Source organism: Lepidochelys olivacea, assembly GCF_965140295.1.
Source record: "Lepidochelys olivacea isolate rLepOli2 genome assembly, chromosome: 7".
Lineage (NCBI taxonomy): Eukaryota > Metazoa > Chordata > Testudines > Cheloniidae > Lepidochelys > Lepidochelys olivacea.
The window spans coordinates 27,343,915-27,359,917 of NC_140417.1; the positions used below are offsets into that span (position 1 = coordinate 27,343,915).

General features: G+C 39.0%; 1 protein-coding gene across 3 annotated transcripts in view; it reads right to left on the reverse strand.

Moving 5' to 3' along the window:
• The window catches only part of CACNA2D3 (calcium voltage-gated channel auxiliary subunit alpha2delta 3), a 728,899-nt gene that overhangs the window by 32,362 nt on the left and 680,534 nt on the right, over nucleotides 1-16,003 (reverse strand). For 2 of the 3 annotated variants that reach the window (XM_084634438.1, XM_084634437.1), the window contains exons 32-34: nucleotides 6,238-6,313; nucleotides 1,845-1,897; nucleotides 165-220 (exon numbers count right to left, since the gene is read on the reverse strand). In XM_084634438.1, the coding sequence (XP_084490564.1) occupies nucleotides 165-220; nucleotides 1,845-1,897; nucleotides 6,238-6,313 (185 nt within the window). Of the gene's footprint in view, nucleotides 1-164; nucleotides 221-1,842; nucleotides 1,898-6,237; nucleotides 6,314-9,767; nucleotides 9,814-16,003 lie in introns of those variants that run through there. The other variant, XR_014712447.1, reaches the window with a different exon arrangement.

Below are 16,003 nucleotides of genomic sequence, written 5' to 3' on the forward strand. Positions count from 1 at the left end.
TCATAATGAGGGCTGAAAGAGAATATAATATTGATGACAGACAAAAATTTACCATTAACAATATTAATATAGTAAATAAAACACTTAATGTATGTTTTAATATTAAAAGTGCAATTAAATCTAGAATATTTTTCATTAGGGCCATAAGAACAGTTTACACTTACCTTTTGCTGTTAAATCTGAGTGCCACCAACTGCACAAATTAAATTCCACCAAGAACCTAAAGAAATTATCAAAATGTTTCATATTATTACATAGAATGTTTTCAAAATATTAGCTCTTTGTTCCATCTTTAAAATGTCGGTAGGGTGATACCATTCATCCCATTTTAAATAAAAACAAACAAGAAACTGATGTTCAAGCTGCTAGCATAACTCCTGAGTTATCTTTTGCTATTGCTATATTTTCACTAGGCTTTATCTTGCCAGTGAAAACTTATTCTGAAATTAACACTATCGAGATATTGTAGCTACATCATTTTACAATCAAGAGCTTTTACATGAGAAAGCTCATTAAAATTCCCAGTGCATGGCAGCCCACAGCAATTTTACAGTTGACCATTATTTATAGTTATTCTTCATCATACAGAATATTTTGATTCTCTAGTAAAAAGCCATATGGTTAGAACTTTCCTGGCCATGATACAGCAATACAAATAAAATACTTTCTTATGCTTATTCAAGGATCCTAAATAATAAAATATTATTTTACTTCTAGCAGTAGAACAGACTTGATTAACCAGAGGCTAACTAGTTTTGGGGGGTTTTTTGGTCTATCTATCTATCGAGAAAATACACTAGCCCATGAAAATACGCTGAAGGTCAACTGTAATGTATCAGCTTTTATTATAATGTGAAACCAACATGCAAAGTTAACCTTAATGACAAGAGACTACAAATTTTCAAATTCAGAAGGGGAGAAGTGTGTTTCTTGCAATTTTTGATGTTGTTACAACCAGCAAGAAAATCTCATTTGCAATGTGATTTTTTCTGATATTTACTTTGAGAGATGCATTTCAATTCTGCAGAGTGTTAATGGCCAATTAATTACAGTTTCCAAGATCATACTTCAAACTGTCTTTTCAAAAGCTCATAATACTTTTCAATTAAAACAAAATAGTTACGAGAAAAGATTGCTTCCTATTTATGGAGAGATTACATTTAAGCCTGAAATTGAGCTGTCTGAAAAGTACAATAATAAAACACACAGCTTAGAATATTCTAAGTGATTTGTTTACATAATAACACAAAACAGATTTTTTTAAAGCTCTCCTTCATTTTGTGTGATTCTTCCCTGTGCTTTTTTAGGCAATAGGTCCAATTTCTTTCAAAAGTCCATGCCCACTAATGCATCATCTATGTTCATTTAAAACATTGTGGGGATTAGATAAAGTCAACAATTAAATAACATGTGATAAGCACACCTTGATCTGGCATAAGTTTTAAAGGGTCCAACTTATAGAATACTTTATGAAATCACAAAATAACACAATGAATCACTAAGACAGCGTGTTCTATTGACTACAGCCCACCCAAGCAGCACTAAAAACAGCCAGACATTCATGTTAAATTTAACAGTAACCACAATAATAAATTTGGTTTGCGTATTGCAAGCTGCTAGACTGCTAAGCAAAGACATAAGGATATAAGTGACAACCATGAATAACTTATTAAAAGCTTCAATTATACATTCCTATATTATATATTTTCTAAGACTTTTACACCAGAGATTTAATAATAAAGAAAAATGTTACTGAATTAATAACAAGTTTTTTTAAAAAATAATTCAGTACGTAGGACAAAAAAGTTAAAATATTCTTTAAATTCTTGACAAAATTTACTTACACGGCAAGTTCAGTCATTATCCATTTTACTGCGGCAAAGAAGGCATTATAAGGCTGAAGAGAAGCAATTCATTTAATAAAAAGGTAAAACATACAGTATTTGTAGTTTAACTGAAGGCTTTATATAAAGACAATGGTATTTGAAACATATGGGTATCATGTCAAAAAGTAGCAGAGCTTTATCTAGGAGATTAAAAAGTAGATACAGTATCTCAATGGCAACATTTTAAAACATTCAAACTACACAGTCATGAAATGTGCTTTACAAGTAAAACAAACGTGATCCAATGCAGGAGTTATCATTGAGAAACAAGGAATTTCTGCAAATGATACTTAAATATTTTACCTCTAGGGGCTACTATTTCCTAGGCTAATGTGGAGGGAGTAGTACTGATAGATCACTTAAGTGTTTTCAATTGTAATTCACAGAGTTGCCTCTCTGCAATGTAAATCTCTATTCCTCACCTCACTGCCCTTCATTGTAATTGGGAGAGGAAAACTGACACAGCTTGAATTTACTTTTTGTATGTGAAGTCATCTCTGCCTTTCTGAAAGCCCAGAACTCGGGAATATTCAGAGTGTTAAAATATTTATTAATTTTCCCTATATTTTGTGGGAAATTAATTAAACTAATAATTCAATTATTTTTAAATGGAAGTAAATTGATAATTTTGATTTTATTGTGTTTTATACATTTTAAATATTTTTCAAATAAAGTATCAATAGCAATATTCATTTTGGGGGTAACCCATGCAGAATAGTTAGTTTCCTGAAATCTGAAATACAGAAGTCCATCCTCTCACATATTTGTGCATAGATCTTTCAGCTCTGTAAGATGTTTTGAGTTCTTCTTGTAGATGCCAGAGCATCAAGGCATAACTTTGAGCATATGCATAGTCCCACTGACTATAATGGAACTACTCAAATGCTTGAAGTCATACATATGCTTAAGAACCTTGCTGAATCAGCACCTTAATAAGGTCCCCATTGCAGTAACATCTGGAATACCTAGGCACAATGGAAAAAGAATGGAATGTCAGCTTAAACTGTTTTATTTCTGATTTCTGGCAGGTGAAGAGGATGTTTAACTAAACAATGCCATTTTTTAAGAGCTTGGGGTCATGTTCTCCCCTAGGTGTATGCTGTGCAGAGAGAAACAGAACAACCCTCATCACACAGAGGATGCTATATACAGCATTTCCTCTCTTAGGGAAGTGGAATTTAAGATACAATTTACATGAGTTATTGTAGCTTTGAGCAGCAGCAACTTCCCAACTGAAGCTTTCAGAGACCACAGAGGGGGTTTTGGTACATGGCTGGTCAACCCACAGCCAACTGCAGTATAGTGTATGTGCCATCATTGCTAGAAAGGGATGCTGAAGTGGTGCATATAACCTGAGACCAACAAGATCTTGACCTATGAAGGGCTGCTTTATAGGAAAAAATAAATGAACTAAAGAGCTAAGTGATGACTAAAGGGGATAAGATAACCCTCTACCAGAGCTGGTCAGAAAATGAAATTTCCACTCAGTGGGAAATTTAGACAGTGCAAAAATTGTTTTAATTGGAAAATTCCATAGTTTCACACACAAAAAATAATCTGAAAATCCTTTATTCTGAAAAAATTGATTTTCCCTCATAATGTCGAATCACTTCATGTTGATAATGTCAAAACAATATAAAATAAACACAATTTTAACATAATATTAAAGAAAAACATGAATTAAAATGTTCTAACATTATCAAAACAATGTTTCAAAAGTTCTAAATTGAAATATTTTGATGCTGTTGAAATTTTGCCATATCATCAAAATGAAAAAAGAAAACTAAAATGTTATTCATTTAGATGTTTTCCTGGTGAAAATGTCATGGCAATTGACACTTTCTCATGAAATCTTTGATTTTGACTAAGCTGCATTTTTGGATGGAAAACTTGTTCTGACATTTTTTTAAACCAGCTGTACTGACTGCTGATATATATATATATGAAAGATCCTAACACTAAAGAGGGAGAGAAATCATTTAATGTCATGATCTTGCAAAGGGATCCACCTGGGTGGCCTTTATCCTTGCACAGGTCCCTTGTTAACACTGGTTTATTGGTTTGGCTCATGGAGGTATAATTTGAAGTTAGTGGGTGAAATTAAGATAAGGAAAAATCAGGCTGAATATCAGGAAAAAACCTTCTTTATTATGAGACCTATTTGGCTGTGGAATAATCCCATAAAGGAAGGGCCAAAAATCCCGTCACACTTGGGACTTTTAAAACTAACCATACTGTACAGCACAATCCTACACTGACAATGAGATGGACTGGATGATCTATATGTCTCTTGTCCATTTCTAACCTCTATTATTTTAATCCCATGGTCTACAGGCATATTCTACAAATCCTGACTGTGCGCCATCTCCTGCTTTGCACAGTCACTCCTCCTGAGTGGATGATATGGTGGAACACCGTCTCTTTAAGACTTGTGCACAGTTTTAAACTTTCAACCTCAAGACCAGCCTTACTTGTGCCTGCAATTGTACATATGTAATTCTGAGGTGGGAATATAGCACATATGTGAACATGAACAGTATGTGTCTGTGCAAATTGTATGGTAAGGTGCCTAATAGGCGACTTACATGTGCAAAGCTGTGGGCCAAGACACAAATGAGCTGCTTTTTAAAATCTGGCCTTAACGTCTCAGCCTGCATTTTCTTTACACTGTCACTGCAGTCATGATACTTGGAGATGGGTGAACCAGCAGAGATAAAATAAACTCCAAGTGAAGCTTTGCCCAGCCTTCAAAGTGAAACTGAAGTAAATCTCTTTTGGGAGTCCAAAAAACAAATGGTTATCTTTGATAGAAAATGTTCACCACATGTCTCAGTATATGCCACAATTTTCCAGGAAAGGCTTTTCTTCCAATATTCCCAGTGTGACCAGAAATAGGGAGTAATGACTATCTCTTGCAAAAATGTCTGCTTTTGAGATATAATTTTTGCATACCAAAGAGGTTAAGATAGTACAATTCCACATTCTGGGATGCTGATCCAGACTGAACTGACACCCTGCCTCCCCCCAAAAAACCTTTTTGATGTTTTTCCATTGCTGTTACTTTAAAGACATTTTATATCTCTCCTGCAAATCTGATTCAGAATATTCCATATCATTTAGCTGACATCTTACAACTTGATCCTGAAAACACTTACTGCTTTGCATAGTGCTATATAGTCCCAATATGATAGTAAGCATCTCTAAGCTCAGGCCTTTGCTTGGAAATGTTGTATTCCATATCTTCAGGTATTTAAAAATATGCAGGCTCATGCAAATACATACATGCAAATGTTGTAAAATGCATATGATTATTCAACAAGGCATAAAAGTTATACATAGATATTTGGAAATCACCATAATATTTAAATATTTACCTAGCAGTTTAAGTAATTATGCTGACAGAACTATTAGGTTTAGCTTGTATATCTGTACTCAGGTACATTTTTAAAAAAATCTGTTTAATAACTTTTTCTAGAGTCTATGATATCAGTGAATAGGGTCCTTCAGTTTTGCAAATATTTTGTGGCAGCCTTTATATACATATTTTTTACGCTAAATACTAACAAATTTGGTTAAAAACAATTCATTTTGTAATATAAAAGAGATAATTCAACTATATACATCCAATCTAATGGTCCATTCTGGCTTTTAAAAAAAACTATGAATATTTTGTATTATAAAACACCCTAAAATTATTAACTGCAGCTCTGATCCTTTAATGACCAGAGGTCTGCTCACGTGGAACACATTTGACTTCACTCGGGTTCTGAGAAGGCACAGGAGTCTATATGCAGACCTAGGTTTAAGTGGTCAGTGAAATTCCACTTTAGAAAAATAGATCTGTTGTTCAGTTTACTGCAGAACTTCAAAACAAGGTGCAGAAAACATTAACTTGAAGGCTTTAACAAATCCAACCACCCTGTAATTAAAACCTCCCAAACCTTTTTTTTTAAACAAATTATATATTTTAAAATTCCAGATCTTTGCCTAAAGCAAATGTTTATAGTTAATTTAGAAAGTTATGAGAGTAGGTGTTCAAAATGGGACAATAACATGCTGACAGACCCTTAGCATTAGTAGTGCTGGTGGAAAAAGCTACCGTACAAGAGTTTGGTCCTGCAAATACTTAAACACAGTGGATTTATGGATATAGAACCATTGTTCATATCGGATGGGATGGTACGATAAAAGTAAGAGCTTTAATAGTTCCAAATAGCAATAATAGGTTTGTGATAACTACAGTCAAAATATTACATCATATATATAATTTGCAACAATTTTATATATATATATTTGTAACAATTTTCTGGTGATTTTGTGCAAGGGTGCTCATAATGTTAACTATACTTACGTCCAGTAAGCTATGGGCACTGTCGCTACTCTCTTTGTTTGTTCTACACATGGCCTGGTAGTCATAAAGTGTAATTCTACAGAGAAGAACAGAAAACTGCTTGACTAAGAAGAAAACACACCAGAATAAAATGGTGAAATACAACAGGGTCTGCCCACAAAGTAGGCAGCAAAATAAAATTTAAAAGGGGGAGGAAAGGGGAGGGAGGGTCATTAAAATACATTCCAGACAAAGGAGCATAAAGGCAAGAAACACTGTAAAACTTCGTAAGGATTTTATCAGGCTGTGGGACAAAACGACGGCATAGTTGGGAGAAGAGAAAATAGGGAAAGGTACACATACAGTCTAACAGATGGTGAGGTAAGCTATGCAAGGAAAAGGAGACTATACATTCAACAGGATGCTTAAACAATTAGATTTTGATTCTGGACTGAGATCTGCACATTTAGCCCCAGAAAGCGAAACAACCTATGCATTTGAGGGGCTACTTGTACCACAACACTCTCTGTACCCTCAAAGGTGAAGTAAGACATCTCCACACATCTAGAGAGTCCACATACCAGTTATCCCCTCCAAGGGTTGTGGCTTCCCAAGAAGTGGGAGTTTGAAGCTCAGCGTATTCGCTATTTCGATATTCCAACCAGCATGAGTGTAACTGTGCTACTTTTTATGAGCGCAAAATATTCAATATGTATAGTGCTTGCTGTAATAAACAATTTATAGGAACCTCCTCAGATGCATAGTCAAAAGGGAGCTCTCTGCCATCTTTGACATAACTGAGAGATTTTGTGTAAAATCCAGCACTTAGAGACACGTGGAATTGTGACAGTCTCTAAAAATGTGTCCATACAACAATGAGTCAATTACACCCATCCACATAGATCGCTTTTAACATCTGTGACAGATGAAATATTGATTTTAATCATCATTTAATAAGTCATTACAAGTCTGAATTAACAAACGTTACTAATGTAAATTAAACATCCATTTAATGATTTCATCATCATAAGTATGAGAGAACACAAGTGGATGTGAATGGCTTATAAAAATGTGAAAGGGGACTGGAGTGTTCTCTAACATTTGGCATGCCTCTAAGTGAAATGAAAAGCACATCACACTCTAGGGTTAGGCCATAGGATGCCACAGTGGCATGTCAAAGCCAAAGAGTCAGCTAATGACACATTTTTAACGTCACTCAGAAGCATTCTATACCATATACGTGAAATGTTAGCAATCCAAAGTGCAAATTGTTGCAGTCCATATTGTTAGGTAACTATATATAATCTAAATTTGTGACTGGAACTGTCACTAAGAGGTTCTGAGAATCATTCAAATGTTAGGTTTCAGAGTAGCAGCTGTGTTAGTCTGTATTCGCAAAAAGAAAAGGAGTACTTGGGGCACCTTAGAGACTAACAAATTTATTTGAGCATAAGCTTTCGTGAGCTACAGCTCACTTCATCGGATGCATTCAGTGGAAAATACAGTGCGGAGATTTATATACATAGAGAACATGAAACAATGAGTGTTACCATACACACTGTAAGGAGAGTGATCACTTAAGATGAGCTATTACCAGCAGGAGAGCGGGGCGGGGGGGGGGGGAGAAAACCTTTTGTAGTGATAATCAAGGTGGGCCATTTCCAGCAGTTGACAAGAACGTCTGAGGAACAGTGATGTCACGGCAAACCTGGTGGCTGAACTTTGTCCTCACCCATAACTATTTCACATTTGGGGACAATGTATACCTTCAAATCAGCGGCACTGCTATGGGTACCCGCATGGCCCCACAGTATGCCAACATTTTTATGGCTGGCTTAGAACAACGCTTCCTCAGCTCTCGTCCCCTAATGCCCCTACTCTACTTGTGCTACATTGATGACATCTTCATCATCTGGACCCATAGAAAAGAAGCCCTTGAGGAATTCCACCATGATTTCAACAATTTCCCCCCTACCATCAACCTCAGCCTAGACCAGTCCACACAAGAGATCCACGTCCTGGACACTATGGTGCTAATAAGCGATGGTCACATAAACACCACCCTATACCGGAAACCTACTGACCACTATTCCTACCTACATGCCTCCAGCTTTCACCCTGACCACACCACACGATCCATTGTCTACAGCCAAGCTGTACGATACAACCGCATTTCCTTCAACCCCTCAGACAGAGACAAACACCTACAAGATCTCTGTCAAGCATTCTTACAACTACAATACCCACCTGCAGAAGTGAAGAAACAGATTGAAAGAGCCAGAAGAGTACTCAGAAGTCACCTACTGCAGGACAGGCCCAACAAAGAAAATAACAGAACGTCACTAGCCATCACTTTCAGCCCTCAACTAAAACCTCTCCAACGCATCATCAAGGATCTACAACCTATCCTGAAGGACAAGCATCACTCTCACAGATCTTGGGAGACAGGCCAGTCCTTGGTTACAGACAGCCCCCCAACCTGAAGCAAATACTCACCAGCAACTACACACCACACAACAGAACCACTAACCCAGGAACCTATCCTTGCAATAAAGCCCATTGCCAGCTGTGTCCACATATCTATTCAGGGGACACCATCATAGGGCCTAATCACATCAGCCACACTATCAGAGGCTCGTTCACCTGCACATCTACCAATGTGATATATACCATCATGTGCCAGCAATGCCCCTCTGCCATGTACATTGGCCAAACTGGACAGTCTCTACGTAAAAGAATAAATGGACACAAATCAGACGTCAAGAATTGTAACATTCAAAAACCAGTTGGAGAACACTTCAATCTCTCTGGTCACTCGATTACAGACCTAAAAGTGGCAATTCTTCAACAAAAAAACTTCTAAAACAGACTCCAACGAGAGACTGCTGAATTGGAATTAATTTGCAAACTCGATACAATTAACTTAGGCTTGAATAGAGACTGGGAGTGGATGGGTCATTACACAAAGTAAAACTATTTCCCCATGTTTATTTCCCCCCCGCCCACCCCCCCACTGTTCCTCAGATGTTCTTGTCAACTAGTGGAAATGGCCCACCTTGATTATCTCTACAAAAGATTTTCTCCCCACCCCCCGCTCTCCTGCTGGTAATAGCCCACCTTAGTCGATCACTCTCCTTACAGTGTGTATGGTAACACCCATTGTTTCATGTTCTCTGTGTATATAAATCTCCCCACTGTATTTTCCACTGAATGCGTCCGATGAAGTGAGCTGTAGCTCATGAAATCTTATGCTCAAATAAATTTGTTAGTCTCTAAGGTGCCACAAGTACTCCTTTTATTCAAATGTTATATATTAGTTACACAGTATATTTCTTTCTGGCTCAGATATATTTTGACTAAGTGGTTTGGATCCTGCAGTTTCAGCTAAACATTTAGTATGTGTCACATAATGCTTTCTTACTTACTATATCTTATGTCCAGTAAAAAAAATGGCAAGGAAGCCAGAGCTGTATCGGCCTGGCAGAAAGAGGCAAATGGTAGACAAAACGCATAACTAGAGACCTATACATGGGTGTAGGTTAAACACTGACCATATTTGGCAGAATCACGCCCACAGCCAGATCCACGCACACAGATCTGCCAAGACAAACAGAGCAGTACATGGTGTAAGTTGTGCTGCCCTTATGGCATGCAGAAATACACCACTTCTTCTAGCTTTCCCCCTTCTCCCCGCTAACCAGGGTTACACTTTCCAAGCCTCTCCATCTCCAGTCGTGGCTCCTGTGTTTCACTCCTCTGTATCTAAGAACCATGCACTGCTCTTATCACTGATGTCAGCACGTGTTAAGCACACAAAGAAGAGCAGTTTACAGGCTTTAATTGTTCTATGAAGAATTGCCAAAGAAGACTACTTCGCTGAAATGCCCCCACTCTCCCATGCCCCGTTGTCTGTTCTTAGTGTTCAGTTTTCACTCCTTTCCTGGTATGTTTAATATAATGAATAAAAGTACTGCAAACGTGGTATTTGAAAAGTGCAATCATATCATCTAATGCCAGCTTCATCTGCTATAAGAGGTTTGTTAATCTGAAGATTGCTTTATCCTGCCTAGAAGTTTTAATGAAATTATATTACTATGTACCACTTAGAACATCTGTTATAATTATCATTTAGACTCCAGTCTTAAATATTGGAAGATGTCTTTAAATATTTTTTTAATATTAACGCTTGTAAATACTATGATTGTATAAGTGAAATGTTGCGTGTGATTTCTTTACTAAACATTCAATGATAAAGGTTAATAAAATATTGCAATATGAATTCAAACAAGTAATTTTAAATACAAAATTTAACGGAATAACCCTGGTTACACAGGCTGATGGGTAAGGATGGTATTGTTTTGGAAAAATCTAAGATTGCTCTTATTGTTTGTAACACCTGGGTTAAAACATGTAGTGAAACAGAATTTTACTTTGCTGTAAGGCAAGAAGTAAGCCTTAGCTTTAAGGCACACGGAGAGCGTTATAACAGATATCCTTTCAATCAAGGTGAGCAAATAGCATAATAGCTATTGCTGGGCTGGAGTGCCACAAACCCATGTGTGTATGATACTGCAATGTGTTTATAGTCTTTTCTAAATATATTAAAGTGTTTCCAGAGAGAAGATTCCGGTTACAGGCGGAAAGTATAGGAAAGTCGCTTTCAAAACAGAGACAGCATATCCAGGTGGAAAAAAAATTGAACAAATCTTAAGGAAAGCTGCAGGACAGATACAGTTTTCCTAATAAAGGCCTGGAATAAATTCTGCTTTTGTGAAGGAAGTACTGATGTTGTTACAACATGTGCTAATTAACAATGGCTATTAAATCCTACCAAACTGAGTAAAATAAGTGTTATGCTGTTTTTCAAAGGGTCAGCTTCAATGCTACTGAAAACCTGCATCTTTCCAAAGACAATTCAAACAACAACATCAACAAAGGATGTGCAGATCACATTAGCAAAAGTATGACTGTAGACAGCTTCATAAGGTCTAATACTTCACCAATGGAAGCCAATGGGAAGATTGCAGTAACCATGAATGGCCATAGGATGATGCCCATAATGACGCTGAAATTTGAACACTACAACATGTTGAAACAATTCAGGACTTTCATTCAACGTCACTATTAATAGATATTAAAGATCAATACAAATGGGTTCTACAGCATTCACAAATTCAAATGCCAGCTTTCCTTTATTCTTGAAAATGTGTTACAGCTCTAAGATTTCCTGTACATCAAAATGGTAAAAGACTTCTAGTGCTAATACTTGCAAACACCACTGTAGCATGAATAGCAAAAGTAGTGATCCAAGATTCTGAAAGGTTTCAGAGTAACAGCCGTGTTAGTCTGTATTCGCAAAAAGAAAAGGAGTACTTGTGGCACCTTAGAGACTAACCAATTTATTAGAGCATAAGCTTTTGTGAGCTACAGCTCACTTCATCAGATGCATATCGTGGAAACTGCAGCAGACTTTATATATACACAGAGAATATGAACCAATACCTCCTCCCACCCCACTGTCCTGCTGGTAATAGCTTATCTAAAGTGATCATCAGGTGGGCCATTTCCAGTACAAATCCAGGTTTTCTCACCCTCCACCCCCCCACACAAATTCACTCTCCTGCTGGTGATAGCCCATCCAAAGTGACAACTCTTTACACAATGTGCATGACAATCAAGTTGGGCTATTTCCTGCACAAATCCAGGTTTTCTCACATCCCCCCCACCCCCATACACACACAAACTCACTCTCCTGCTGGTAATAGCTCATCCAAACTGACCACTCTTCAAGATTAAATCCAAGTTAAACCAGAAAATCTGGGGGGGGGGGTAGGAAAAAACAAGAGGAAACAGGCTACCTTGCATAATGACTTAGCCACTCCAAGTCTCTATTTAAGCCTAAATTAATAGTATCCAATTTGCAAATGAATTCCAATTCAGCAGTTTCTCGCTGGAGTCTGGATTTGAAGTTTTTTTGTTTTAAGATAGCGACCTTCATGTCTGTGATTGCGTGACCAGAGAGATTGAAGTGTTCTCTGACTGGTTTATGAATGTTATAATTCTTGACATCTGATTTGTGTCCATTTATTCTTTTACGTAGAGACTGTCCAGTTTGACCAATGTACATGGCAGAGGGGCATTGCTGGCACATGATGGCATATATCATATTGGTGGATGTGCAGGTGAACAAGCCTCTGATAGTGTGGCTGATGTTATTAGGCCCTGTGATGGTGTCCCCTGAATAGATATGTGGGCACAATTGGCAACGGGCTTTGTTGCAAGGATAAGTTCCTGGGTTAGTGGTTCTGTTGTGTGGTATGTGGTTGTTGGTGAGTATTTGCTTCAGGTTGCTGTAGGCAAGGACTGGCCTGTCTCCCAAGATTTGTGAGAGTGTTGGGTCATCCTTTAGGATAGGTTGTAGATCCTTAATAATGCGTTGGAGGGGTTTTAGTTGGGGACTGAAGGTGACGGCTAGTGGCGTTCTGTTATTTTCTTTGTTAGGCCTGTCCTGTAGTAGGTAACTTCTGGGAACTCTTCTGGCTCTATCAATCTGTTTCTTTACTTCTGCAGGTGGGTATTGTAGTTGTAAGAAAGCTTGACAGAGATCTTGTAGGTGTTTGTCTCTGTCTGAGGGGTTGGAGCAAATGCGGTTGTATCGCAGAGCTTGGCTGTAGACGATGGATCGTGTGGTGTGGTCAGGGTGAAAGCTGGAGGCATGCAGGTAGGAATAGCGGTCAGTAGGTTTCCGGTATAGGGTGGTGTTTATGTGACCATTGTTTATTAGCACTGTAGTGTCCAGGAAGTGGATCTCTTGTGTGGACTGGACCAGGCTGAGGTTGGTGGTGGGATGGAAATTGTTGAAATCATGGTGGAATTCCTCAAGGGCTTCTTTTCCATGGGTCCAGATGATGAAGATGTCATCAATATAGCGCAAGTAGAGTAGGGGCTTTAGGGGACGAGAGCTGAGCCTCTCTCTCTACTCTACTTTCTACTCTCAGCCCAGCAGAAGCAGCTGTTCTATCTCGGGGCCTCTCCTTCTGCCCCTCCACTCCCACGAACATGATACAGTTCTGTGGTGACCTAGAATCCTATTTTCGACGTCTCCGACTCAAGGAATATTTCCAAAATACCTCTGAACAGCATACTAATCCACAGAGGTCTCCCTACCAACACTACAGAAAGAGGGATTCTAGGTGGACTCCTCCTGAAGGTCGAAACAGCAGACTGGACTTTTACATAGAGTGCTTCCGCCGACGTGCACGGGCTGAAATTGTGGAAAAGCAGCATCACTTGCCCCATAACCTCAGCCATGCGGAACGCAATGCCATCCACAGCCTCAGAAACAACTCTGACATCATAATCAAAAAGGCTGACAAAGGAGGTGCTGTTGTCATCATGAATAGGTCGGAATATGAACAAGAGGCTGCTCGGCAGCTCTCCAACACGAGTTTCTACAAGCCATTACCCTCTGATCCCACTGAGAGTTACCAAAAGCAACTACAGCATTTGCTCAAGAAACTTCCTGAAAAAGCACAAGATCAAATCCGCACAGACACACCCCTGGAACCCCGACCTGGGATATTCTATCTACTACCCAAGATCCATAAACCTGGAAATCCTGGGCGCCCCATCATCTCAGGCACTGGCACCCTGACAGCAGGATTGTCTGGCTATGTAGACTCCCTCCTCAGGCCCTACGCTACCAGCACTCCCAGCTACCTTCGAGACACCACTGACTTCCTGAGGAAACTTCAATCCATCGGTGATCTTCCTGATAACACCATCCTGGCCACTATGGATGTAGAAGCCCTCTACACCAACATTCCACACAAAGATGGACTACAAGCCGTCAAGAACACTATCCCCGATAATGTCACGGCTAACCTGGTGGCTGAACTATGTGACTTTGTCCTTACCCATAACTACTTCACATTTGGGGACAATGTATACCTTCAAATCAGCGGCACTGCTATGGGTACCCGCATGGCCCCACAGTATGCCAACATTTTTATGGCTGGCTTAGAACAACGCTTCCTCAGCTCTCGTCCCCTAAAGCCCCTACTCTACTTGTGCTATATTGATGATATCTTCATCATCTGGACCCATGGAAAAGAAGCCCTTGAGGAATTCCACCATGATTTCAACAATTTCCATCCCACCACCAACCTCAGCCTGGTCCAGTCCACACAAGAGATCCACTTCCTGGACACTACAGTGCTAATAAACAATGGTCACATAAACACCACCCTATACCGGAAACCTACTGACCGCTATTCCTACCTGCATGCCTCCAGCTTTCACCCTGACCACACCACACGATCCATCGTCTACAGCCAAGCTCTGCGATACAACCGCATTTGCTCCAACCCCTCAGACAGAGACAAACACCTACAAAATCTCTGTCAAGCTTTCTTACAACTACAATACCCACCTGCAGAAGTAAAGAAACAGATTGATAGAGCCAGAAGAGTTCCCAGAAGTTACCTACTACAGGACAGGCCTAACAAAGAAAATAACAGAACGCCACTAGCCGTCACCTTCAGCCCCCAACTAAAACCCCTCCAACGCATTATTAAGGATCTACAACCTATCCTAAAGGATGACCCAACACTCTCACAAATCTTGGGAGACAGGCCAGTCCTTGCCTACAGCAACCTGAAGCAAATACTCACCAACAACCACATACCACACAACAGAACCACTAACCCAGGAACTTATCCTTGCAACAAAGCCCGTTGCCAATTGTGCCCACATATCTATTCAGGGGACACCATCACAGGGCCTAATAACATCAGCCACACTATCAGAGGCTCGTTCACCTGCACATCCACCAATGTGATATATGCCATCATGTGCCAGCAATGCCCCTCTGCCATGTACATTGGTCAAACTGGACAGTCTCTACGTAAAAGAATAAATGGACACAAATCAGATGTCAAGAATTATAACATTCATAAACCAGTCAGAGAACACTTCAATCTCTCTGGTCACGCAATCACAGACATGAAGGTCGCTATCTTAAAACAAAAAAACTTCAAATCCAGACTCCAGCGAGAAACTGCTGAATTGGAATTCATTTGCAAATTGGATACTATTAATTTAGGCTTAAATAGAGACTTGGAGTGGCTAAGTCATTATGCAAGGTAGCCTGTTTCCTCTTGTTTTTTCCTACCCCCCCCCCCCAGATTTTCTGGTTTAACTTGGATTTAAACTTGAAGAGTGGTCAGTTTGGATGAGCTATTACCAGCAGGGGAGTGAGTTTGTGTGTGTATGGGGGTGGGGGGGATGTGAGAAAACCTGGATTTGTGCAGGAAATAGCCCAACTTGATTGTCATGCACATTGTGTAAAGAGTTGTCACTTTGGATGGGCTATCACCAGCAGGAGAGTGAATTTGTGTGGGGGGGTGGAGGGTGAGAAAACCTGGATTTGTACTGGAAATGGCCCACCTGATGATCACTTTAGATAAGCTATTACCAGCAGGACAGTGGGGTGGGAGGAGGTATTGGTTCATATTCTCTGTGTATATATAAAGTCTGCTGCAGTTTCCACGATATGCATCTGATGAAGTGAGCTGTAGCTCACAAAAGCTTATGCTCTAATAAATTGGTTAGTCTCTAAGGTGCCACAAGTACTCCTTTTCTTTTTTCAAGATTCTGAAGTGCTTCTGTGTAAAGATTTCATTTCTACAGTATTATATTAATACTAATGTCATTCTAAGATGTTATAAAATAATTTTTCCTCAATATTTAGACAGGTTTAACTAAATGTTGCAAAAAGAAAGATTTT